Here is a 27672-nt window from a genome sequence, read left to right as displayed (position 1 = left end):
TTTGTCCTCTCTAGGGCCCAGAACAGATCTGCCTTCTGTCTGTACTGGGTCTGAAGTTCAAATGTATGCAGATGATACAGTGATATATGTGCATGCAAAGAGCAAACAACAAGCTGCACAAGAACTCACTACTGTAATGGTCCAGGTTACAAAGTGGCTCAGTGACTCGTGTTTGCATCTCAATGTGAAAAAAACTGTTTGCATGTTCTTCACAAAGAGGGCAACAGATGCTACTGAGCCAGATGTCTATGTGTCAGGGGAGAAGCTCCAGGTGGTATCTGATTTTAAGTACCTTGGCATCATACTTGATTCCAACCTCTCTTTTAAAAAGCATGTGAAAAAGGTAATTCAAATAACCAAATTCAACCTAGCTAATTTCCGATTTATACGAAATTGTTTGACTACAGAGGTAGCAAAACTGTACTTCAAATCTATGATACTCCCCCACTTAACATACTGCTTGACTAGTTGGGCCCAAGCTTGCTGTACAACAGTAAGACCTATTCAGTCTGTCTACAAACAGGCTCTCAAAGTGCTTGATAGGAAGCCCAATAGCCATCATCACTGTCACGTCCTCAGAAAGCATGAGCTCCTGAGTTGGGAAAATCTTGTGCAATACACCGATGCATGTCTTGTATTCAATATCCTAAATGGCTTGGCACCCCTCCACTCAGTATTTTTGTTAAACAGAAAACCCAAACATATGGCAGCAGATCCACAAGGTCTGCCATGAGAGGTGACTGTGTAGTTCCCCTAAGGAAAAGCACCTTTAGTAAATCTGCTTTTTCTGTGAGAGCTTCCCATGTCTGGAATACACTGCCATCACACACATAACTGCACCACATATCACACTTTCACAAAATGCTTGAAGACATGGCTAAAGGTCAATCAGATTTGTGAACATGGTCCCTAGCTGTGTGTTGCCGCTTTCCATGTCTGTTGTCTGTAACTTGTGAGGTGTGGAAACACTTTGTTGCTTTTATGAATTTTGTCTTGCTGCTTTTTGTTCTATGTTGCTCTGTCTGTATGCTACGTCTTGCTTGTCCTATGTTGCTATGTCTGTATGCTATGTCTTGTTCTATGTTGCTATTGTCTATATTGTAATTGTTTTTAATAACCTGCCCAGGGACTGCGGTTGAAAATTAGCCGGCTGGCTAAAACCGGCACTTTTACTGAAACGTTGATTAATGTGCTCTGTCCCTGTAAAAATAAACTCAAACTCAACTCAGATGAATGACAGAACTCGTTTGATCTGTTCTCTGGACAATTAGCCTGTTTGGCCTACACTTGCTCGTTGTGGTAAAGAGACAATGCATACAATAACACAAAGTTATTGATTGTACAATATTCATGTTGCATCAACGTACATTGGATGCATGCATGTTTTTATGGTCCCTGTAGATGACACTTGTAGTCTCTTTGTACACAGTAGCACAGTCAGCCATGTGGACCCTCCAGTGCTGTAGGCCCCCACTGTAGCTGTTTTCACTGCCCCTTAATCCTATTAGAACCAATTAGTAAAGAGTGGCTCTCTGTAGGTCTATTGTGGGGTGGCTAGTAGCATATCTCTCTACTTTGATAACCATGCATGCTAGCGCTGGGGGGAAACAAAAATGATCGACACAGAGTACTTGTCAAATCAAATTGTATTTGTCACATGCACCGAATACAACAGGTGTAGACTTTACAGTGAAATGCTTACTTACAAGCCCTTTACCAACAATGCAGTTTTAAGAAACCTTTTTGGTATTAAGAGATGAGAATTACATGATTTTAAAGAGCAGCAGTAAATAACCATAGCGGGGCTATATACAGGGGGTACCGGTACAGAGTCAATGTGCGGGGGCACCGGTGTCGAGGTAATTGCGGTAATATGTACATGTAGTTATTAAAGTGAAATGCATATATAATAACAGAGTAGCAGCAGTGTTCGGGGGGGGGGGGGGCTCAATGCAAATAGTCTGGGTAGCCATTTGATTAGCTGTTCAGGAGTCTTATGGCTTGGGGGTAGAAGCTATTTAGGAGCCTCTTGGATCTAGACTTGGCGCTCCGGGTACCGCTTGACGTGCGGTAGCAGAGAACCGTCTGACTGTCGCAGGCATTTTTCTGATATCGTTCATTAGGATAAGTTGCCTATACTGGAGAAATGTGAAGTTTGAAATGAAACAAGTTTGCTAATATGGGTGACTTATTGGGACAATTTGACAGCTACAACCATCAAACTAGTAGTTTAAAGGATAATAAAATAGTTGTCCATATCGCCCAGCTCTGCAGCATGCCCTCCTGGTTCTGGATGATGCTGGACACTGCCATCCTCGTAGTCAAGCTCTTATTCAACATGCCCCACCCTCTGTCATATGATAGTCCAAAACAAATGTGTTGATTCCCTGAGGTTTTAGTTGCTATCCATGTTTTTATTACCTTCATGAGCAAGTATTTGTTGTGCTATATAATGTTGTGTTAACAGTATGTGTGTTTTATGTTTCAGTATCAAGTGGGTCAGTTGTACTCCGTAGCAGAGGCCAGTAAGAATGAGACGGGTGGAGGAGAGGGCATTGAGGTCCTTAAGAATGAACCCTATGAGAAGGAGGGCGAGAAAGGACAGTACACACACAAAATCTACCATCTGAAGAGGTAACACACACCCACACTGTTCCTAGTGCACCATCACTATCTTGCCAGCAGGTGGAAGTGTAGTCATTCCTGTGTTACAGTAGGTTTGTAGTACCTTTTTTATATATTTTTTTATAGAGGCCTTCAAGACAATGACATTAAGATATCTCATTGTATGACTGAAGTGTGTTTTATTCACTGTGTGTGTGTATCCATCTATATCCCCTCGCTTCCACAGTAAAGTCCCAGCGTTTGTCAAGATGATAGCTCCTGAGGGCTCCCTGGTCTTCCATGAAAAGGCCTGGAATGCTTACCCTTACTGCCGAACCAGTGAGTCCCCTCCATTCTTCTTCTGCCTGAACTCTTACCTCTTCTCCCCCCACCCCTACCGCCTGCACCTTGTGACCACCCAAGCCTTTTTTTTGAGAGAGAAATGTTTTAAATTGACTCATTGTTGCTTGAACCAACTTATTATTTACATGAGTTATATGATAATTTCTTTCTTTTTTTGGCTTGGATTTATATCTAACATTTTTTTTTTTGGTCTTCTTATGCTTCGTCTGGACCCAGTTGTAACGGTGAGTAGCCTCAAATGACCCTGTTGTGTTAGATTATCTCACTGTCTGTTTGGATGGTAATTGTTTGTGCATGTGTGTATAGTTGGGTAGTTACTTGTTTGTCTGTGTGAATGTGGCATGCGTCAGTTTTCGTTAAGTGAACTTGTCAACAATTATAAAGAATGTAGCAAATAAGCCAAAAATGTTTGAGGTTTTTATTTATTTATGGGGAAATTGTATGGTTTGAATTTACCATGATATTGCTTCATTGGGTAGTTGTTGATTTCAGGGGTTGGAGGTCCCCCTTGTGGTCATTACTAGTAATGTAAATCTACTAGGTTTAGAGCCCTCAAACTCAAAAACCTCAAAGCCAGTTCCACTGCTTTTTTTCATAGTTCCCTTCTAATCAGGGACTGATTTAGACCTGGGACACCAGGTGGGTGCAATTAATTATCAGGTAAAACAGAAAACCAGCAGGCTCCTGACCTCCCATAGGGTAAGAGTTGAATATCTCTCGTTTAGAGGGTTTGTGGTTTCAGTAAAGATTGTCAACCTCCTTCCTTCAGAATGAGTATATGAAAGACGACTTCATCGTTAAGATTGAGACATGGCACAAACCTGACCTTGGCACAGTAGAAAACGTGAGTACCTTATCTGCCGTTCAAAATTTGTTAGATTATTTACAATTTACAAGATTATTTACAATTTACAAATCTCACTGTAAAGGTCACTGATGACTGTCTGTGAATGTGTCCCCGTTGAAGCTTTGCTGTCATGCTCATGCCTGGCTTTGATTGGCAGGTGCACAAGCTGGACGTGCCCACATGGAAGAGTGTGGAGGTGGTTCCCATTGACATCGCAGATGGGGAACAAGTGGCCCCTGCTGTGAGTACTCCTTTCTGATACTGCTGTCATACCACAGTCCCACACTCAATAAAGCCCTGGATAGTACCCTGTTTGGCACCATCATGTGGAGAGACCTGTGCATTGCACAGCAATCTTCCTACTTAGATATTATTATACTAACCCCATTAGATGTAAGATAAATATAATTTTAGGTCTACTCAGATGGGACAAAAAAACTGCATTCACACGTTCCTTTTAAACGGTTATTGAGAATGTTGTATTCCTTCTCAGCTGCCAGTCGGAACTATGGTGCATTGTTTTTCCTCTGCGGGTTCTGAAACCCCTCATCAGTATGGTGTTGGAAGCTCTGCAATTATAACGTAATATTGGTATAATTTCTCATATCTTCCTTTCAAATCCATAAGGTTCCTAGTACCAATGCTCATGGTAGTTTATTGCTATTATTTGGCATGGCATTGCCTCACTTCACTGAGTTTGTGTGTGCACGCATTTTGTGCTGTGCGAGTGCATGTGGTTATTTGCCCGAGCAGTGTGTGCTTACGGTAGGTGTCTAACAAGGCGGACGTGTTTGCCTTGCTGGAGGAGTTGTCTGAGGGCCCTATCAGGTTTGTGCCTCAGGCAAGGCTGCAGGGCCTGGCCTGCCAAGGGACCACAGATGAGTTTGTTAGTGTAATTAAGGCTCATGGCGCTCCATACGCCTGGCCCTCTCACACACACTTCCTCAGTGTAAGGCACATCGATTCACAGACCTCATTAGAGCAGCACAGTGTATTGTTATAGTGATGAAGCTTTCAGCATTAAAACAGCCAAATTAGTGTGTGTTTCTTCCATTCTGCTCGTTTGGCTCCCTCCTGTTGGCCGATAGCCCTGAAAAGCAGCTTTTAGCTGCAGGCGCATCATGATTTATTTAAAATTGCTGGGCCCTTGAGCTGTTTGTAATTTGAAAGGCGTTTTATTTTTCACAACAGTTGTTTTAAGTTGACTTTAGGGCTGGGCAATATCTCAAATTAATTCTAATTTCTGTTTTTGCGTGATATTCCAAATCCTGTTTTGCAAGAATCTAGGGGTTTTTAGGGGTCTTTTTTTGCGTTTATGTCCACTTGTTCTCGTGTTGTGTTTTTGGTCTCGTCTCTTTCGCTCCTTCTGTGCTGTTGTGTGCACCTTCCCATTTACACCAGAGATCTTTATATAATGACAAGATGCACGTCTCCGCCCGTTGTCCCAAAGCCGGGAAGGCAGGCGACAAGCTTGAGTCCAAAATAAGCCCATTGAAACCCATAAAGCTTGTTTTGGACAGATTTTACCGAGAGTGAAACCTCTCGCTTCACCTATACCTCTATGGTTTACACACACTCCAAGCCCCTCCCTCTCAAGCCAACAAAGTTGAGAGATCCCCTTCTCCTCTCTGATAAGCTGTTTCAACTCACTATTTGCACTTGAGATTTGGTCCACCAGAATCGGTCATATGGACACAAACACATTGAGACATTATTTTACTGTAATAGAGAAGTTTTCTAATGATACACTTTTTATGTCTCAACTATTCAAATTGCGCGCAGATCAGACGCTACTAAAACGAGAGTATCAATGAAGATTGATTCTGGAAAATGAATGTGCAGTTTGTGGCATGCTGCATTGGAGTACCACATACTGCAGCCAAAGACTGTTTATACTAGCTGTCTACTTTATGTTTTATAAATGTGCAATAAGCACATTTTATAAATTCTGAACAAAGTGTACAGGCTAGCATGCTGTTCAAACAGAGACAAACATAATGGTGTGTTCATAACAATTCAGCTGTTCAACCTTGTTAGCTAGCACATAAGATGGCTAAACTAGAAATATAAAGATTAACTAGCACGTGGGCTTGAGTGATCGTTGATGAGACGGGTGTTAATTTTCTATAGCCTAATGCTTGCTACAAGAAGTTAGTCATTATTAGTGAATGTGCATTATGCATGGTTATAGTTAAATGTTTAACAAAAAAGGGCCTTTTCATGGACTTAAAAGCCAGATCAGTGACTATTGCAACAACAACAAAAAAGCAGGTTAAACTCATGGTTGTGGAAGGCCTCTATTTAGGTATAAAGTTTAAATTCATTAGATTATTGCTGACTGTTCGAAATGCAGTGTATTTTACATTTAATTCTACAACACTGCTTATTTAGAGAACATTAAAATTGAGATGCAGTATATATCTTGAATTGCCCATAAGTTAAAAAAAAAATATATATATATATATATATATTTTAAATCTAGGTTTGATTTTTAGGTCCAATTGCTCAGCCCTAGTTGACTTTGCACTTCTCTCTCTGAGCTCTTTACGATTAATAATGAAACCAGAAGAGGACTGTGAGACTGTTAAGAGTGTGTTCAGGGCTCCCATCTTTCAAAGGTTAGGAGTACCACATGAAATTTAGCACCATTGATTGATTTGAGAAGAGTGGTTGATTTTGGGATGAACGAGGAGCAGGAGCTGTCTTTTTCCCAAGTCGGTCCATTAGACTATGTTCACAGGAATTCCCAATTGACATTATGCTAGGGAGACCTCTGAGTATTCACTGTTCAGGGTTTATACACGTTTTGACAGATGGCATTTCATGACTTTTGCATGACTTTTAACCAGATTTCCATGTCTAATAATTGGTGGCGTCTATGTAGCCTACATGGAAAGTTAGCATAAATGTGGTATTGTAGGAATGCAAACTGGTAAGGGCCCAAAAAGGTGACTTTATCAGCTTTAAAATGCTAACTTCTAGTGACTTTTAGGCTGGGTACCTTGTTGAAATGTTTTACTGTGTACTATTTAAACAACAAAGAATATGATCAGTCTGTGTAAAATAAAGTGGTTCATGTGAACCTAACTCATAGCAAAAAAATATATATCTGCTTGTGTACATCGGTTCTACATTAATGTGCCAGCAGAGCACGACACCCTTTGTTGGTATAATCTATCTCGTTCAGTCAGAGTACACCTGGCATACCTCTTTCTATCCACCTTATTGAGCAAGTGAGAAAGAGGGGAAAGTGTGTATGTGTGTGGTGTTCCTTTTGACCTCTACAGTGCCATCCAGCTTAAGACAGGCCCAGCTCCAGCTACACTTGATCCCTGAATCCACTTGTTTAACAAGCAACTCCTCATTTTCACCTAATTCTCTCATTCTGAAAATTAACCACATAGAGGGAAAACATTTAGTTGATAGATAGTAAGTTCATTAGCTAACTAGTTAACATTTCACACAGATTGCCAGGGTCCAGTGAGTAACTAACGTTCTAGCATGAGGAACGGCAAGACTTGATCGAATTCTCAGTTAACTTCATATGGCTGCAATCCCGCTACCGGGATCGATATGACAACAGCCAGTGATAGTGCAGGGCGCCATATTCAAACAACAGAAATCTCAGAATTAAAATTCCTCAGACATTCATGTGTCTTATATCATTTTAAAGGTAATCTTGTTGTTAATCCCACCAAAGTGTCCGATTTTCAAATATGCTTTTCAGCGAAAGCACTACAAATGATTATGTTAGGTCACCACCAAACCACAATAAGCACAGCCATTTTTCCAGCGAAAGATAGCTTTCACAAAAACCAGAAATAGAGATAAAATTAATCACTAACCTTTTATCTTCATCAGATGACACTCATAGGACTTCATGTTACACAATACATGCATGTTTTCTTTGATTAAGTTCATATTTATATCAAGAAATCGGAGTTTACATTGGCGCGTTAGATTCACTAGTTGCAAAAACATCAAGTGATTTTGCAAAGCCACATCGTTTCAACAGAAATACTCATCATAAATGTAGATGATAATACAAGTTATACACATGGAATTATAGATATACCTCTCCTTAATGCAACCGCTGTGTCAGATTTCAAAAAAACTTTACGGAAAAATAATCCATGCAATAATCTGAGACGGAGCTCAGAACAATAGCCAAATTAGCCACCATGTTGGAGTCAACAGAAACCAGAAAATACATGCTAAATGTTTCCTTACCTTTGAACTTCATCAGAATGCAGTCCTAGGAATCCCAAGTCCACAATAAATGCTTGATTTGTTCGATAATGTCCGTTATTTATGTCCAATTAGCTACTTTGAAATTGTTTACCAAAAGCCCTAACCAAAGTCACAAAGCGCGACCACTATAACGTGACGAAATGTCCAAAAGTTCCGTTAGTCAGAAGAAACATGTCAAACGATGTACTGAATCAATCTTTAGAATGTTAACATACATCTTGAATAACGTTCCAACCGGAGAACTACATTGACTTCAGTTGAGAGATGGAACGGACGTCCTACTCATGTGAAGGCGCATGGTGAATGCGTGATCAGCTCGTGGAAGTGATTACTCATTCCTGTCTCCTTCGGCCCCCCTTCACATTAGAGTCATCCAACGAAGTTCTATTGACTGTTGACATCTAGTGGAAGCCGTAGGAAGTGATAACCCATCCATATCTCTCTGTATTTTCAATGAGAGCTTGGTTGAAAATCTGGCACCCCCAGATAAATTCCAAACAGGTAGTGGAACTTCTCAGGTTTTTGCCTGCCATATGAGTTCTGTTATACTCACAGACATAATTCAAACAGTTTTAGAAACTTCAGAGTTTTCTATCCAATACTACTAATAATATGCATATATTAGCAACTATGACATAGGAGCAGGCCGTTTACTCTGGGCACCTCTGTGCACCTTTCATCCAAGCTACTCAATACTGCCCCTGCAGCCATAAGAAGTTAATACTGTAGCTAATTGGTTCCTCGAGCTAACGTTACCTCATCTGATGTTGTAACGTTAGCTATTTAGCTGTATGACTTTGTTAGCCAGCTAAATTTCACACCATAAACTCAATTATTTGATCAGCTAATGTTGCTGAACATTTCTCTGGCTAGCTAATGGAGAATTGTAGCAAGATACTGAACAGTTCTTGTTCCACCACACTTGCTCCCTCACCTCAACATTTCCAAATGCCAGTTGTTTTTCAGTTACAGCTCATGAAGTACGCTTCATCACCTTCGTCTTCAGGCTTCTCACCTACCTCTAGTGGTCATTCAGGGGACGCAGACTCAAATCTCTAGCCACTTTAATAATTAATAATTGGATGTAATGAATGTATCTCTATTCACTTTAAACAATGCCACTTTATATAATGTTTACACACCCTACATTACTCTTCTCATATGTATATACTGTACCATCTACTGCATCTTGCCTATGCCGCATGGCCATCGCTCATCCTTATATTTATTTATATGTACATATTCTTATTCATCCCTTTACACTTGTGTGTGCATAAGGTAGTTGTTGTGAAATTGTTAGATATTACTGCACTGTCGGAACTAGAAGCACAATCATTTAGCTGCACTCGCATTAACATCTGCTAACCATGTGTATGTGACCAATAACATTTGATTTGACGTGCTGCTGCAGTAACTGGCAAACTGTCTGTCCAATCTCCGCTGTCTTTTCAGAGCGCGGGCTGATTCTGTAACTAGGAAGTTGGTTGTCGCTTCTCTCTTCAGTCACGTGCTGCATTCTGTTATGTGAAGGACCGGCTGATCCCAGGCCTGAGCATTAGATTATACAGCCAGTATTGCTCCAAATGCGCATCACTCGTTCGCTTACAGCCAGTAGTAATCCAACCCCCCCCCCCCCCCCCCCAAATATAACTTTTCTCGTCGGATCTACATGGATCAGATCGGTTACCTAGTTTGCATCCCTGGGTATTGACACTAGAAGGCTGCTGGTCTCTGATCCCATGTAGGCCTACGATCTCCTGCTGTTATGCCCTTGATGAAGGCACTTAACCCCTCAAAGTAGAATAAATGCGCTGTTTAGGCTTCTGTATAAAACACATGGTCAACCCTCCATTTGGAGAGCTACTGGTTGTGCAGGCTTTTGATCAAGCCTTGAAACACACCCGTGTCTGCTTATCAAGGTTCTGTGTGAGCAGCTGATTTTTACGGCTACAATGTGGTGTGTTAGAGCAGGGCTCAAACAAAAGCCTGCACACCCAGTAGCTCTCCTGGAGGATGGTTGGCCACCCTTAACCTGTTTGGGCTGCAGGGGGAGTATTGAGTAGCCAGATAAAAGGTGCCCATTTCAAACGGCCTCGTACAATATGCATATTATTATTACTATTGGATAGAAAACACTCTCTAGTTTCTAAAACCGTTTGAATTATATCTGTGAGTCAAACAGAACTCATTTGGCACAAACTTCCTGACCAGGAAGTGGAAAATCTGAAATCGATGCTCTGTTCTACTTCCTGCCTATACATGGGTATGATACGTAAGAGTCTACGTGCACTTCATACACCTTCCCCTGGATGTCAAGAGGCGGTGAGAGAAGAAATTTCGTGTTTATCTTGGTCTGAGGTGGAATAAAAGCTCTTTGTATGACGTGACCGTCCATTTTCTGTTTTCTGGAGCGCGCGAAAGGGGACATGGATTTGCCTTCTGTTTAGCTGTCGTTATGGACGACTAATATCTCCGGCTATGATTTTATTTGATACATGTGACCATATCATCGTAAAGTATGTTTTTTCAATATAGTTTCATCAGATTATTGAAAATTTTTCGGGAGTTTTGCCGTGTTCCGTTCTCTTCCGTTTGTTGACTTGGAGAGCTTTGTGCCACTTGGCAAGTGCGCGTGCTAAATCGAGAGGGAAAATGAACGTTTTAAATCCAAACAACGACTGTTCTTGACAAAGGACACCTTCTACAACATTCTGACGGAAGATCACCAAAAGTAAGGAACATTTTATGATGCTAATTCATATATCTGTCGTGCATGTGAATTAGTCGTGGGCGCCCAACTTTGGGGTACTCAGCTATACCGAAGCTGGATGTCGTAATGAAGTTATTTTTTAGAATTCTAACACTGCGATTTCATTAAGAACTAATGGATCTATAATTTCCTATACAACATGTATTTTTTACTTATGTTTATGAATAGCTATTTGGTCAGAATATGTGTCAGAAAACGTGTCAGAAAAATATCGTTGCTGTTTAGACGTTGTGGAAAAAGTAGCTAAGTTAGCACAATGTGTAACCACTGATTTCAGCTCTAAATATGCACATTTTCGAACAAAACATAAGTGTATGTATAACCTGACGTTATAGGACTGTCATCTGATGAAGAAAATCAAGGTTAGTCAAAAATTATATATCTTTTGCTTGTTTGTTACGATCGCTAACTTTTGCTACTGGGAAATTGCTTGTGTTTTTGGCTATTGTGGTAAGCTAATATAACGCTCTATTGTGTTTTCGCTGTAAAACACTTGATAAATCGGAAATATTGTCTGGAATCACAAGATGCCTGTCTTTCAATTGCTGTACACTATGTATTTTTCAGAAATGTTTTATGAGTTATTTGGCGTTGGTGTCTGTAATTATTCTGTCTGCTTTCGGTGCAATTTCTGATTGTAGCTGCAATGTAAACTATGATTTATACCTGAAATATGCACATTTTTCTAACAAAACATATGCTATACAATAAATATGTTATCAGACTGTCATCTGATGAAGTTGTTTCTTGGTTAGTGGCTATTTATATCTTTATTTGGACGAATTTGTGATAGCTACTGATGGAGTAAAAAACTGGTGGAGTAAAAAAAGTGGTGTCTTTTGCTAACGTGGTTAGCTAATAGATTTACATATTGTGTCTTCCCTGTAAAACATTTTAAAAATCGGACATGTTGGCTGGATTCACAAGATGTGTACCTTTTCATATGCTGTATTGGACTTGTTAATGTGTGAAAGTTAAATATTAAAAAAAAAAAATCTTTTGAATTTCGCGCCCTGCACTTTGAGCTGGCTGTTGTCATAAGTGTACCGACGTCGGGCTGCAGCCATAAGAAGTTAATATAACATATTGCAACACAACTAAATACTTTTGTCTTAATACAATTATTCCCTCATCCATTTCATCCCTGATTAATTTAATAAGGTAAGCTACTTCAAAGCAAGGTAGTGAAAACATGTTTATCTATAACCTTAAAGCTAAAATATTATTCTTTCAGGGGAGATCTATGCACAGCATGGAAGTCATTTGTCAATTAGACTTATTAGAATATTTTTAATGTTGTCGCAGTTACATGGCTAGCCTACTGTTTAATAAGAGGGGAATACCAGCTTTCCAATAATGGTGTTATGTCTTTCTCAACAGTGCCTGTCGAAAGACATAATACTTATAATTACTAGTGAGATGGCTTGTAGTGAGGCTAGTTATGTTTTGGAACAGTGTATTCTGCACATTCTCAATCGGCGCATTCCCTCACGAATTGTTGACTGGATTTACAGATATGAATGCCCACTCTCCATTGCTTTTCAATGCAGATCCTGCCTTCATTCTGCTTTGATCAACCTTTTTTTGACACTGTGTGCAAATCCGGGCCGGTGATGGGCCACTTTGTTTTGTAGAGGAGCCGGTACGCAGTTCACAAAAAGATGGCGGTGTCGGTATGGCGCTCCGGCCCAACTCGAACACTGATTTGAGATACAGCCTTAATGAACAATGGTACAGCAAAGCCTTATTGTGCTTGTGTATTATGCTGCTAGAGTGTGTGGGTCTACTCTCCTGCTGCGCTAGTGAGTTAGTTCGAACTGTATGTTTGACTGTGGTAGTGAATGGGTTTAGTGCCTGTGTTTTCGTGAATTAGTGCAGCTGGGATCTCAGCATTGTGATACACAGTGAGGAAGATGGCCCTGTGTCTGGGAGCAGTCTCTCCTCGGCCTGGCCCTGTGTCTGGGGGAGCAGTCTCTCCTGGCCCTGTGTCTGGGGGAGCAGTCTCTCCTGGCCCTGTGTCTGGGGGAGCAGTCTCTCCTCGGCCTGGCCCTGTGTCTGGGGGAGCAGTCTCTCCTCGGCCTGGCCCTGTGTCTGGGGGAGCAGTCTCTCCTCGGCCTGGCCCTGTGTCTGGGGGAGCAGTCTCTCCTCGGCCTGGCCCTGTGTCTGGGGGAGCAGTCTCTCCTCGGCCTGGCCCTGTGTCTGGGGGAGCAGTCTCTCCTCGGCCTGGCCCCGTGTCTGGGGGAGCAGTCTCTCCTCGGCCTGGCCCCGTGTCTGGGGGAGCAGTCTCTCCTCGGCCTGGCCCCGTGTCTGGGGGAGCAGTCTCTCCTCGGCCTGGCCCCGTGTCTGGGGGAGCAGTCTCTCCTCGGCCTGGCCCCGTGTCTGGGGGAGCAGTCTCTCCTCGGCCTGGCCCCGTGTCTGGGGGAGCAGTCTCTCCTCGGCCTGGCCCCGTGTCTGGGGGAGCAGTCTCTCCTCGGCCTGGCCCCGTGTCTGGGGGAGCAGTCTCTCCTCGGCCTGGCCCCGTGTCTGGGGGAGCAGTCTCTCCTCGGCCTGGCCCCGTGTCTGGGGGAGCAGTCTCTCCTCGGCCTGGCCCCGTGTCTGGGGGAGCAGTCTCTCCTCGGCCTGGCCCCGTGTCTGGGGGAGCAGTCTCTCCTCGGCCTGGCCCCGTGTCTGGGGGAGCAGTCTCTCCTCGGCCTGGCCCCGTGTCTGGGGGAGCAGTCTCTCCTCGGCCTGGCCCCGTGTCTGGGGGAGCAGTCTCTCCTCGGCCTGGCCCCGTGTCTGGGGGAGCAGTCTCTCCTCGGCCTGGCCCCGTGTCTGGGGGAGCAGTCTCTCCTCGGCCTGGCCCCGTGTCTGGGGGAGCAGTCTCTCCTCGGCCTGGCCCCGTGTCTGGGGGAGCAGTCTCTCCTCGGCCTGGCCCCGTGTCTGGGGGAGCAGTCTCTCCTCGGCCCCGTGTCTGGGGGAGCAGTCTCTCCTCGGCCCCGTGTCTAGGTGAATGCACCAATTTGTAAGTCTCTCTGGATAAGAGCGTCTGCTAAATGACTTAAATGTAAATGTGTCTGGGGGAGCAGTCTCTCCTCGGCCTGGCCCTGTGTCTGGGGGAGCAGTTATGCACGCCATCAGACACACGTACACAGTCTTCTACACACACTGGCACCAGCCTGCGCCCTTCTGCCATCTATAATGTCAGCATAGCCATTTGCTGGTGGCATCAACAAGTTCCCACCTGACAGCCTACCCAGCTCAGCCTAGCCCAGACAGGGTGCATGGTGGAGGGCACAGGGCTGGGCTTTGGTGCTGCAGCCTGGGCAGAGGGGCTGTGGAGGGTAGACCTAGCCTAAGAGACCCTGGCCTCTCTCATGGGAGTCCCCTTGCCCCTCTGCCCAGAGGGCAGCATTAGTGCAGGGCCAACTCTCAGACACATGGGTTAGAGGGGCTTTAGAGGGCCCGGTATGACTTTTGCAGACCTGCACGCATTTTGTGTACCATGCATGCATTTTGAGGTCAGAGTAGATACCTCTGATGTGAAGAAAAAGGTTAGGGTAAAAATGGAGAACCAACTGCCAAATACATTTTCCAAAAATGTATGTTTGTCAAGCATATAACCACTATCTCGTAGTTGGCTAAGGCGTCATTTCGACGAAGGTAGTTCGATTATATAACATTTTAGTCAACTAAGCGAGAACACTTTCTTGCCCTTGCGTGCTTTGATCTCCGCAACGGTAGTAGGCGTGAGCACATTGACTAGCAAGGAAATGTGCGTTGTTGCGGTATTTCAGTGTGCGTGGATGGAAACCGACATGACAGAGAGCTCGTCCGCTAATACAGTCCTTCACAGAAAGTTATGTTAGGCCAACTAATCTTTAACAGTCTGTTAATTAATCAGTTGTTGATCTCTCCTTGATATAGCTGTATGTCAATAGTAGGCTTCTAATAATGTAATAGTACTCAGTTCATCAATGACAACAAGCAATGTTTGTTTAAGGGTGGGTGATATGGCCGAAAAATCACATTTCCTTTATTTTTTTTATTTTTTTTAACTTATGGGCAAATAACAAAGATTATCGAGATCTAGAAATAAGTGTTGTTGCACAATTAATGTTCAAATACACTGCATTTCAAACAGTCAGCAATAATCTGATGAATTTAGGGCTTGTGAAGTTATACCTAGGCTAAATGTAAGCCTTTGATACGACCAACAAATAATCTAATTAGTTAATCAGAATATATATACATACATACATACATACATACATACATACATACATACATACATACATACATACATACACACAGTACCAGTCAAAATTTTGGATACCTACTCATTCCAGGGTTTTTCTTTATTTTTACTATTTTCTACATTGTAGAATAATAGTGAAGACATAAACTATGAAATTACAGATATTGAATCATGTAGTAACCAAAAATGTTAAACAAATCCAAATGTATTTTATATTGAGATTCTTCAAATGGCCACCCTTTGCCTTGATGACAGCTTTGCACACTCTTGGCACTCTCTCCACCAGCTTCACGAGGAATGCTTTTCCAAACTTTAGACTGGTACTGTGTGTGTGTACGTACATACACTGCTGCACCACTCGGGAGGTCCTTTTTGCAGAATAGTTTAACCAGTTTAAAAATTAAAAATAAATAGTAATTGCAATCACTGATCTGGCTATCAAGTCCATGAAAATGCCTTTTTTTGTTACAAATTTAACTAGAACCATGCATAATGCACATTCACTAATAATGACCAACTTCTTATAGCAGGCATTAGGCTATAGAAAATTAACACCGCTCTCATCAACAATCTCTCAATCCCACATGCTAGGTATTAGCCAGTTAACCTTTATATTTCAAGTTTAGCCAACTTGGATCTATTTGCTAGCTAACAAGGTTGAACAGTTGAATTGTTATGAACACACCCTTCTGTTTGAAAAGCATGTTAGCCTGTTCAGATGTTGAAATCAAGTGGCCTACCTTATTTCTTAGAATGCGAACGTGTTGCCAATTCTTTATATAATTGTGTTTTATGCTTATTGCACATTCTATAAAACACAAACTAGACAGCTAGTATGACAGTCTTTGGCTAAAATGCCGCGTGTGACAAACCTGAGCATTCATTTTACAGAATCAATGTTCGTTGATACTCTTGGTTTAGTAGTGTCTGCTCTGCACGCAATTTGAATAGTTGAGACATAAAAAGGGTATCGTTAGAAAAGAATTACAGTAAAATGTCTCAATGTGTTTGTGTCCATATGACTGATTTGGATGGACCAAACCTCAAACGAAAATAGCGAGTTGAAACCGCTTGTCAGAGAGGAAGAGGTGATCTCTCAACTTTGTTGGCGTGAGAGGCAGGGGGAGGGGCTTGGTGTGTGTAAACCATAGAGGAATGGGCAAAGTGAGAGGTTTCACTCGCTAAAATAAGGACAATGTGTTTCTATGGGCTTATTTTGGACCGACGCTTGTCGCCTGTCTTCACGCCTTTGAGACAACGACTCCGATTGTTAGGGCGGAGACATGAGCATCTCGTCATTATATACAGATCTCTGGGAAGGTGCACAGAGGAGCGAAAGAGACAAGACCAAAAATACATCATGAGAACAAGTGGCCATAAACGCTCATAAAAACGTTGATTATTGTGCATTTGGAATATCACGCAAAACATGCATTCGAATTAATCAAATGAGTTTGATTTATCGCCCAGCCCTATGTTGAATGAATGGTAGCCTAGTAGTCAGACCTAACTTGATGGATTAGGTCTGGGATGGAGATCTGAAACGAGCTCATATTAGCCTATTTCATTTGTTTCATATGTCAAATAGCCTACAGTTAACTAGACTATTGCATTTTATCCAGTAATATAATTATTCCGAATATTCTCCCCAAACAGAATTAAGCCAGTTTACATTTCCACTATACTATCCACAGAAAGACACTTAAAAAAATTATAATAAGAATTTGATGTGTTATATGTGAAAGTGTTATTGAGACCACCGCAATTTAATTTAGGATCAAACACAAGACTTCTGTGTTCGCTACATTGTTTGATATAATTTAACTCAAGGTTTCAGGAAATGGCAGTTACAGGTTTTTCAAAAAGGCTAAACACTTCAGCTTCCATACGTGGATGTTGACTGACCCCCCTCCCCCCCCTCACCCAACCTTAGGCCTACATCAGCACCACCTTGTCAGAAAATCCTAGGGAGATCCCTGATTTGTACATTTAAATGCATTTCTAGTTAGCTACTGAAGAGCAGGCAATTACCAAGTACCCATAAGTCTGTAGCCTGCCATTCCTTCCGAGGCAACATTATTAAGCTAAAAAAGCTGCGTTTGTCTAATGATTTGAGCAGTGTGGGTGTTCCACAGGGCCAGGGGGTGGCACCACCATGCTGAAGTGGTACTTTAAAAAAAGTTTAAGGTTGACGGTTCTGCTAATGTGGAATACATATGTGTTGAAATGAGTTGTTCTGTGTTTTGATTAATAAAGTGTTAATTGTCATCCTTCTCTTCCCTCTCCAGGACTACAAGGCAGATGAGGACCCTGCTCTGTTCAAGTCAGCTAAGACTGGTAGAGGACCCCTTGGACCCAACTGGAAGGTATGCCTCTCACTGGAACACCAGGGAGGGAGGGCGACTGCAGTTTGATGAAGACAAATCACCTCTCTCTGCTCTAATTGGGCGTAATAGAAATTGCAAGTGATCAGGTCAGATTAGCCCCTCCTGTCTCAGCCCTGCTCACACTCGCTCAGCCTGCCAGGAGTGTGTATTTGTACGTGGCTGTCTGCTCTGGAATGTACTATGTGTGTTGTCTCTCTTAGTTTGAGCTAGGAACAGTTCTGTTTTTTCCAATGAGTCTGTGAGATATATTTTTTTTGAGAGGTGATGAAAACAGCTCATCCAGAGACACTGTTTTCCCATCAAACCCTTCATCTACAGCCCTGCAAACAGGCCCATGATGTCAAACTAGTTAGATCTCCACCCAGCAATAGTTTACAGCCCTTATATACTTAACAAAAATATAAACGCAACATGTAAAGGGTTGGTCCCATGTTTGAGTTGAAATAATATATCCCAGACATGTCCCATATGCATAAAAAGCTTATTTCTCTCAAATCTTGTGCACAAATTTGTTTACATCCCTTTTAGTGAGCATTTCAAATTTGCCAACATAATCCATCCACCTGACAGGTGTGGCATATCAAGAAGCTGATTAAACGGCATGATCATTACAAAGGTGCACCTTGTGCTGGGGACAAAAGGCCACTCTAAAATGTGCAGTTTTGTCACACAACACAATGTCACAAGTGTCTCAAGTTTTGAGTGTGCAATCGGCATGCAGACTGCAGGAATGTCCACCAGAGCTGTTGCCAGATAATTGAATGTTGATTTTTCTACCATAAGCTGCCGCCAACGTTGTTTTTAGAGAATTTGGCTGTACGTCTCGTCAGCCTCACAACTGCAGACCACTTGTAACCACGCCTACCAAGGACCTCCACATCCGGCTTCTTCACCTGTGGGATCTTCTGAAACAGCCACCCGTACAGCTGATGAAACTGAGGACTATTTTTCTGTCTGTGTTAAAGCCCTTTTGTGGGGGGAAAACTAATTCTGACTGGCTGGGCCTGGCTCCCCAGTGGGTGGGCCTGGCTCCCCAGTGGGTGGGCCTATGCCCTCCCAGGCCCAGCCCCTGCCCAGTCATCTGAAATCCATATATTAATTTATTTCAATTGACAGATTTCCTAATGAACTGTAACTCAGTAAAATAGTTGAAATTGTTAGATGTTGCATATTTATATTTTTGTTCAGTATAGTTCAACGTGGAAAAGTTTTTCTGCTCTGCGACAACTTGCACAAATGAGACTGCTAAACAGCTTTATAAAGTCTAAAGCAACTTTTCATTTAGATCTCCCACCTTGGACATGGAAACACACTTTTTGGAGAGGAAAAAATGAGAGAATCATAATTAAAGTTACAACAGAGAACACTATTTGTGCCAGCTTCTCAGAGCAGTAGAACTCTTCTATCTCTGCGTGCACACATGCTTCCGTATTGGCACACTTTGTATTTCTGAAAACTCCTGGTCCTTTGAGCAGGGCGACGGGAGAGGGAGAGAAGAAATGTCACCGTAAATGTTTTGATGTGGTTTCCGTTTTATGTGAAGTTCTCCTTTAGCGGTGACAACTTTTCTAGCTAAACCCTACGCAAATTTAGAATGTTTTTCATTCCCACCATCCCCCTCTCTCCTCTGTGATGGGAGCATCAAACGGTGGTGGGATGGGTGTGATTGCGGCAGGTCTGTGGCATTTCTGCCTGTGTGCAGCGCTAGAATGAAGTGATTAATTAAACCGGTGTTCTGGGAGTGATGTGCGCGTGTGTGTTCTGGGGGCAAGCAGGTCTTGGGTGTTAATAATGGAACCGGCTTTGTGCTGAGATGCCGTTATCGCTGTGTGATGCGAGCACCGTTTTATCTGCCTTCCCCGGCCACAAAGGCATGCCTGTCTGGAACAGTGTCGCTGTCAGGGTGGAGCGAGAGAAATGGTCCCTTCATCTGGAGTTTATCCACTTTGCTCTCTCTCTCTTCCTCTCAGGGAGACAGAGTGCAAGCTGCAGATGGATTTAAAACTGTTTTGTAGATTAGAAGACTTTTATCCGTCTACTGCATATTCTCATATCGATAATTATTTTATTAAGCTTCGTTTCCAAAACATGATGTATTAATGACATTTTAATGGTTGGAATACCGCAGAGATTTGTCCAAACCGGTTTAATTTTTCTGTGTTCTACAAATCACACTCTGATTTCTTCTCTTTGAGAGTTCCATTATTGGGAAGTTTGCATAAACTTTGCTTATTTGCATATTCTGTTTTTTTGTAATATCTTGTCAACATAAATTATCTAGTGTGTCTTCTTGCATTGTTTGCTCAGTGTCTGTTCTCCTGTTGTGTTGCTACTAACAGAAGGAGCTGGTTAGTAAGGCTGACTGCCCGAGGATGTGTGCCTACAAACTGGTCACTGTCAAGTTCAAGTGGTGGGGCCTGCAGAACAAGGTGGAGAGCTTTATTCACAAGGTTAGGACATGTTTTTTTTCCTTCAGGTTAACAGACACTAGCTATGTTTCCATGAACTTGTCCAATGATTTGTTGTTGTTGTCGACATTAAAGTTGTGATAGAAAATATGCATAAAAAGCTTATTTCTCTCAAATTTTGTGCACAAATGTGTTTACATCCCTGTTAGTGAGCATTTCTCCTTTGCCAAGATAATCCATCCACCTGACAGGTGTGGCATATCAATAAACTGATTAAACAGCATGATCATTACACAGGTGCACCTTGTGCTGGGGACAATAAAAGGCCATTCTAAAATGTGCAGTTTTGTCACACAACACAATGCCACAGATGTCTCAGGTTTTGAGGGAGCGTGCAATTGGCATGCTGACTGCAGGAATGTCCCCCAGAGCTGTTGCCAGAGATTTGAATGTTAATTTCTCTACTATAAGCCACCTCCGTTATTTTAGAGAATTTGACAGTAGGTCCAACCGGCCTCACAACTGCAGACCATGTGTAGCCACGCCAGCCCAGGACCTCCACATCTGTCTTCTTCACCTGCGGGATCGTCTTGAGACCAGTCACCCGGACAGCTGATGAAATGGAGTATTTCTGTCTGTAATAAAGCCCTTTTGTGGTGAAAAACTGACTGGCTCCCCAGTGGGTGGGCCTATGCCCACCCATGGCTGCGCCCCTGCCCAGTCGTGTGAAATCCATAGATTAGGGCCTAATGAATTTATTTAATTTGACTGATTTCCTTATGAACTGTAACTCAGTAAAAACCTAGTGTTGAATAAAAATGAAGTGGTTTGAAGTGTTTCCATTATCCATTTAGGCAAATCGCACATTAATAAATTGGCGACAGCCTGTATGCCTTCCCACCGATCTGTTTCATGTCTCAGGTGGCCCGCAAAAGCCAGCATGGATAGAATGCAAGAATTGACTGTTTGCCATAATTATTAGAATATGTGCCAACTGTAGCGTATATCTGATATAATTTTATGGTAAAACTTGCATCCAGCCAACCAGAAAAGTCAAGACATTTATTTTTATAGTCGAAAAATAGATTTAGCAATCAGTTGGTATTTAGAATTAAATGTGGAAGGGAACTTTTATAGTTCTGTGATGACATCACGTGCCTTCTTAATTATTCGGCAATCATAATTTATTCAAAAACAAGTCATTTTTTGCAATAAAGAACAATCCACCTCTGTCGAATGATACAATTTTTATTAATCTTTAGAACATTTCTCCTGTAGCTGTGTTTCCATTCCACATGTCACATTGGTTTTTGTCCGACATTGCTTTTGTAAAATAAGCCTGGGTCAAAGGAAACCTGCCTACTGAGTCATCAAGAGTGAATATAATAATCTAAGCAGCACTGAAAATGAATCTGTAGGTACACCTCAAACACCTGGGTTATATGGTTTATGCTCAGTCTTTTGATATCCAGGACTAGACTGTATAGCATCTGACCAAGATGTGTACCTTCCTTTTTATTCTGTCACTATCTGACACATGCTTCCTGGTACCCTTTTCTTTACCTCTGTATGCCTCTATCCATGTTCTCTCCTCCAGCAAGAGAAGCGCATCTTCACTAACTTCCATCGCCAGCTGTTCTGTTGGATCGACAAGTGGGTGGAGCTGACTATGGAGGACATCAGGAGGATGGAGGCGGAGACCCAGAAGGAGCTGGAGGAGGTATGCAAAGGAACATATTGGATTAAAAACAGGAGAAGGGTTCAATACTTACCAAGGCTTACTACACTCAACCTCCAAAACCATTAGAGCGAGTGTGCTGTTTTTAGGCATCATCTCTTTAGCGTTGTCATGGCGGCAAATCACTGCAGTGCTGCCCTATGTGCTTGGCAGTGTCGGTCTGGTGTTTGCCTTTTGGGTCCTGGCCGTGGTTGGATAGCAGGCTGTCTTAGCCTGTCTGTGGTGTCATCCCTCAGAGACAGTGGTAATGTCTTCCAGAGATGCTGGTTGGTCTGTTCATTGGTGGTGCTGAGACACAACATTCACTCTAAATTTGTATCCCACCCTAGATCCTTTTCCTAGAATTCTGATTATTATTTGGACCTTTTTAATTGAAAATCTGAGCTAAACATCCTGTTAATTTATTTCAATCTGTTAAATCAATGATCCCCTCTTATACTTTAATGTAAATAAATCAGCTTTTTGTGTTTTATGACAAAGTAAAACGTGTATGATTTTATGACTGTCATTTTTCCCATCTTATGTGACTTTATTTACTGCTTGTCATAATTTTGCTAAATAATAATATTGAAAGGAACATCAGTCCTAGTCTTCTTGTTATCAGTAGAGGGACGGTTCACTTTTTTTTACCGTGTTTGTTTGATTCGACCATGCTGGGCCAAAGGGACATGGGGGTGGAATTCTACATTCCTGCCCATATCCCCTTCTCCAGCCTGTCTGTCTCCCCCTCCCAGGGTTCCCACACATTGTTTATTCTGGAAAAGTCAGGGAAATGTGTGATATTTTCAAAGAAATCCCTCAACTGTGAGAGAATTGTAATCACATACATTGCATTCAGAAATTATTCAGACCCCTTGAATTTTTCCACATTTTGTTACGTTACAGCCTTATTTTAAAATGAATTAATTAAATGTTGTTCCCAATCAATCTACACACAATTCCCCATAATGACAAAGCGAAAACAGGTTTTTATAAATGATAGCAAATTTATTAAAAAAATAAACTGAACTTATTTACATACGTTTTCAGACCCTTTACTATGAGACTCGAAATTGAGCTCAGGTGCATCCTGTTTCCATTGATAGTCCTTGAGATTTTTCTACAACTTAATTGGAGTCCACCTGTGGTAAATTTAAATTGATTGTACATGATTTGGAAAGTTACATACCTGTCTATGTAAGGTCCCACAGTTGACAGTGCATGTCAAAACAAATGCCAAAGCCTGAGGTCGAAGGAATTGTCCGTAGAGCTCCGAGACAGGATTGGCCAAACTGAGCAATCGGGGGATAAGGGCCTTGGTCAGGAAGGCGACCAAGAACCCAATGGTCACCCTAACAGAGCTCCAGACTTCCTCTGTAGAGATGGGAAAACCTTCCAGAAGGACAATCATCTCTGCAGCACTCCACCAATCAGGTCTTTATGGTAGAGTGGCCGGACGGAAGCAACTCTTCAGTAAAAGGCACATGACAGCCCGCTTGGGAGTTTGCCAAAAAGCACCTAAAAGATTCTGACCATGAGAAACGAGATTCTCTGGTCTGATGAAACCAAGATTGAACTCTTTGGCCTGAATACCAAGCGTCATGTCTGGAGGAAACCTGGCACCATCCCTACGGTGAAGCGGGGTGGCAGCATCATGCTGTGGGGATGTTTTTCAGCAGCAGGGACTGGGAGACTAGTCAAGATGGAGGGAAAGATGAACGGAGCAAAATACAGAGATCCTTGATGAAAACCGGCCCCATAGCGCTCAGGACCTCGGACTGGGGCGAAGGTTCACCTTCCAACCTGACAACGACCCTAAGCACACAGCCAAGACAATGCAGGAGTGGCTTCGGGAAAAGTCTCAATGTCCTTGAGTGACCCAGCCAGAGCTCGGACTTGAACACGATCGAACATCTCTGGCGAGACCTGAAAATAGCTGTGCAGCGACGCTCCCCATCCAACCTGACAGAGCTTTAGAGGATCTGCAGAGAAGAATGGGAGAAACTCCCCAAATACAGGTGTGCCGAGCTTGTAGCGTCATACCCAAGAAGACTCAAGGCTGTAATCGCTGCCAAAGGGGATTCAACAAAGTACTGAGTATAGGGTCTGAATAATTAAGTAAATGTGATATTTCAGTTTCCATTTTTTTATAAATTTGCTTCGTCATTATGGGGTATTGTGTGTAGATTGAGGGGGGGGGGGGACAATGTATTCCATTTTAGAATATAGCTGTAAAGTAACAATGTGGAAAAAGTCAAGGGGTCTGAATATTTTCCCGAATGCACTGTATAGCCTATCACTCCTTTTATACAGTCAAGCCTACATTTTGGAATAGACAGCCTAGTCTTGGTCCATTGTGATTGTTCATTATAATACAAAACTTTCATCCTTGAATTCATTAAAAAGTCAGACATTTAGATGGGTAACTTGTGTGGGAACCCTCCCTTCCTTTCCCCCAATCTCTACCTCTGCCCTTACAGGCCTCCTGATTCTATCATTTTACATCTAGATGCGTAGGAAGGGCTCTGTTCGAGGCACGAAGGCTTCAGACGAGTAGCTGCTCCAGGTGTAGGTCTGAGGAAGGCTGTGTAAGTGCAACTAGAGTCGAGCCAATAGCAGACATGTTGGTTCCTCCTCCACTATCGCTCATGGATTCCTTGTCTGTCTTCTCCCACTGGGTACTTTTAGTATTGCTGCATGTTTACACTGCTTTCACTCCATATACAGTGGTGTCATAACAAGGATTTATGGTCTGGTTTGTGTGGGTGTCTATGTGTGTGTTCTTGTCACGTGAACTTCCATAACTCTGACTTGTATTAGTTAATCAATAACACCAGATCTCAGAGAAATGAAGCATTTGCCAGATCGTTAAGTGTATTGCTGACATTGCGAAAAGCTCCCTGCCGTGTGTGTGTGTGTGTGTCTACTCAATCTCCACATATGAGGGCAGACATCTATTCAGCCTGTTTTCAGAGCCAAGGCGAGAGAGCAGGTTTTAAAAAGGCTATGGCAGCCAGGTAAAGCCCAACTAACAAATAGTCAGCACTGGGTTCTGGCCTTGTATCTGTAGTCCAAAGAAAGGCCATACAGAATATGGATAACAAACACACACACAAAAACGCTCATCTGGCACTGCAGACTTCTGTTTGTATCACATTCTCAGTAAGGCCTTTACCACTCACACCCTGTTGGCCCCACTCGGAATATCAATCTGAGCGCTTTTGGCCATACATGGAGGAATCTGGGCCGGACTGGCCGAAGTGTGGCGGGCTCAAGCATTCCTGGCCTGGCACCAAAGCTGATCATTTGGAGCTCTGCTTCTTCCCACTCTACATCTCGCCCAATCCTACATGTGTTTCCCATTTTCTCCTGGACTATGTAAACAGACTGGTGCCATCAAAGAGGCCCTCGGCATGGAGGAGTGCTTGGCCTGGGCTTCTGAGCTGAGGGGTCGCCAAGGTTACACTGTGCCAGTACTGTAGGGCTCCACAGGGCGGCACCCATGGGTTGGAGTCGAATACCATTTATAACGACAAGCTCAGTTTCTGCCCTTTTACCAGTTCAACAACCATACACCCCCAGCTCCTGTAGATGGTTCAGCACAGTGTCCTAGAGAGCTTTATCACCTTATGTATAGACTTCAGGTGAAATGAGGTTGAGTAGTAATTCATGTATCAGGATCTTAAACCAAAAGTGTTGTGGTTGGACTACACTGTGAGTGAGAAATACCATGTTTTGGAGCTGATGCACCTGTCGTCTGCTTGTGTGCTAACATGGGTGGGGTGGTGGTGGGGGAGAAAAACCCTTCAAGGTGGCTTCCTCTGCCTCATTAACATACAAATGGAATTCTGCAGTTGAAAAGGAGCCTGTGCTGAGATTGAGGAGGGAGGGAGAAGTGGAAGGTAGAATCCTCATGTCATTTCATCAGATTTCATTTCATCAGATTTCTAGTTCTCTGTTTAGGGCTAGTATGGTGTGGTTGAACTCTTCCATTAAGGTATTCTGCTATCAGATTCAGCCACTAATTTACTTTCTAAAGTCATCAGCCTTAGGGTGTGAAGACCTGAAACCAATGCCTTTATCTACCTACAAGATAAACAAGGGCTCAATAAGAACCATTTTTAGACATTCTTTAAAAAAAGAAACAGTTTGAAGAATCTAAATGTTGATTGCTTCTCGGTGAACAGAATGCTGGAATTTCTGAGCCACATTCATCCCAGTTTCTTTCACAGTAACAAGCAGCCTTTCTCGCAGAATTCCACTTGTTGACGCATGCTCTCACAGAACCTGCCTCCACTTGTTTGGTCTCGGTAGAGATGTAGTAAATGTCTGTTTATTTCTTTCTCTCACTGCCTATCCACTTTTCTCTACCTCAGCTTCGCAAACAAGGTCAAGTTCGGGGAACCAGTGCTGCCGATGCCGAATGAGATGGAGGGTTTTAAACAGCGATGAAGAGTAAAGTTGATGATGAAGAATTTCGACGTGTGCTCCCTGCGTGCCACCTTTTACCTTACTGATTCAGGATGTGGAGGACGAGGGCTCCAATCGATCAATAGACCAGCACCCTGACCTACCTGCATCCAATTATAGACATTCTATCCACAGAATAATTGATTTGTAGAAAGTGACACGATCATAGCTTTTAATTTTGATCTCCTGGGCTAAAGACGTTATCAAGAAGCAATGACCTCAGTAAAGCCAGCTACCACCACCATGTTGTTGATAGACTAGTCCCTCTATCTTCTCTTGATAGACGCTTAGAGGGCTGCTTGGTTGTTGAGAGATTAATATTTTCAAAGCATTTAATTGGCATGATTCCCTTATGGCAGGTGTTGGACCTATATTTTGTTATTCCAGTCGAGTAGGATCGTTCCTCTGTGGTCTGTTGCATTGCCCATTTTTTTGTTTTCTTTTGTATTCATTGATATTTTCCCCAGATCATTCCTTTCAAGACAATGTCCTCCCTGTCCTCTTCTAGCTGTTCATAACTCTATGGTTTTCCCATTAGCTGGCGAAAGAGAGCCTGTCAGTGTGTTCTCCAAAAACGTGTCCCTTCCTGCCATGGCGTTCATTAAGAGATTACTGACACCCTTGGCACCTGTGCCCATCCTAATCTTTCCCCCTCCCTCTGCATCTTATTAACACTCTGACAATCTTGTCCACACAGGTATTTCACTCTCACTCCAATGCAAATTAACACAAACACACACTCATATGCACATGTAGACCCGCGCACACACACAGGTGTGAATGCCTTTGCGGTGGCTGATCTCTTCCAAGCTCAAGCTGGGCAGATCCCTGCAGGATCCTTCAACTGAAGGGAAGTGGCTGTTGGAGTGTTTGGAGCTGTCACTGTTTTTTCCACACTCCCCATTCTCCATACGCTCACACTCACTCAATCCGCTCCTCCCCAGCGGATGTCCCCAGAGCGAAACCGCACTGAAAAACAGTCACAGATGGTGCTACACCCTTCGTCTCTGTCACGCACTACTCACCCCACCCTGCAGTCCACCACCCCAGTAGCCTGCCTGTCTCTGCCTTATTCCTGTGGATCTTTGGGACCGTGTTCTGCTGCTGGTCGTATCCTGCTGAACATGGGCATCAGGTCAACAGACACCCAGCACCACCCTAGCCCAGACCAGGCCACCACCCTAGCCCAGACCAGGCCACCACCCTAGCCCAGACCAGGCCACACCTGACTGGGCCTGTTTACAGTCGCAGCTGCCTCCCTACCTACTCACTCAGCACTACACTGCCTTACTGTACCCATACAGTACCCCCACATGACATACTGTACCTCCACTCTGTCATCTACCCCTTTACCTCTTTGCCAGACTGGGGGTCTGCTTCTGGGCGCTAACGAGCACCACCATGTCTTTTGGCTCCACACGGGCACCAGTTAGGAACCACTCAGTAGTCTTTTAGGATTTACTACAGGGACACTGATCAACAGAGGGTAGAACAGGGATGGTCCTCGGGGGCCTGAGTTGGTCTCTCACTTTTGCCCCAGCACCAGCTAACACACCTGACTCCAATAAACAGCTAATCATGCAAGAATTAGAATGCAATTTGTTTAATCAGCTGTGCTTGC

The 27672-nt window shown here is 43.0% G+C and overlaps 1 protein-coding gene across 2 annotated transcripts in view; it reads left to right on the top strand.

Annotated features, from left to right (window-relative positions):
• Positions 1-26292, top strand: part of LOC120021399 (phosphatidylinositol transfer protein beta isoform) — a 36930-nt gene extending 10638 nt beyond the window's left edge. Inside the window, exons 3-12 of one of the 2 annotated variants that reach the window (XM_038965268.1) lie at positions 2489-2634; positions 2852-2943; positions 3184-3191; positions 3737-3811; positions 3972-4055; positions 17358-17435; positions 19796-19906; positions 21462-21584; positions 24091-24169; positions 25958-26292. In XM_038965268.1, coding sequence (XP_038821196.1) covers positions 2489-2634; positions 2852-2943; positions 3184-3191; positions 3737-3811; positions 3972-4055; positions 17358-17435; positions 19796-19906; positions 21462-21584; positions 24091-24138 — 765 coding nt within the window. In that variant the 3' untranslated portion in view covers positions 24139-24169; positions 25958-26292. The remainder of the gene's footprint in view (positions 1-2488; positions 2635-2851; positions 2944-3183; positions 3192-3736; positions 3812-3971; positions 4056-17357; positions 17436-19795; positions 19907-21461; positions 21585-24090; positions 24170-25957) is intronic. The other variant, XM_038965193.1, reaches the window with a different exon arrangement.
• Positions 26293-27672: the final 1380 nt, after the last annotated feature.

Source organism: Salvelinus namaycush, chromosome 1 (genome assembly GCF_016432855.1).
Source record: "Salvelinus namaycush isolate Seneca chromosome 1, SaNama_1.0, whole genome shotgun sequence".
Taxonomy (NCBI): Eukaryota; Metazoa; Chordata; class Actinopteri; order Salmoniformes; family Salmonidae; genus Salvelinus; species Salvelinus namaycush.
This window is presented reverse-complemented; position numbering and strand designations above follow the sequence as displayed.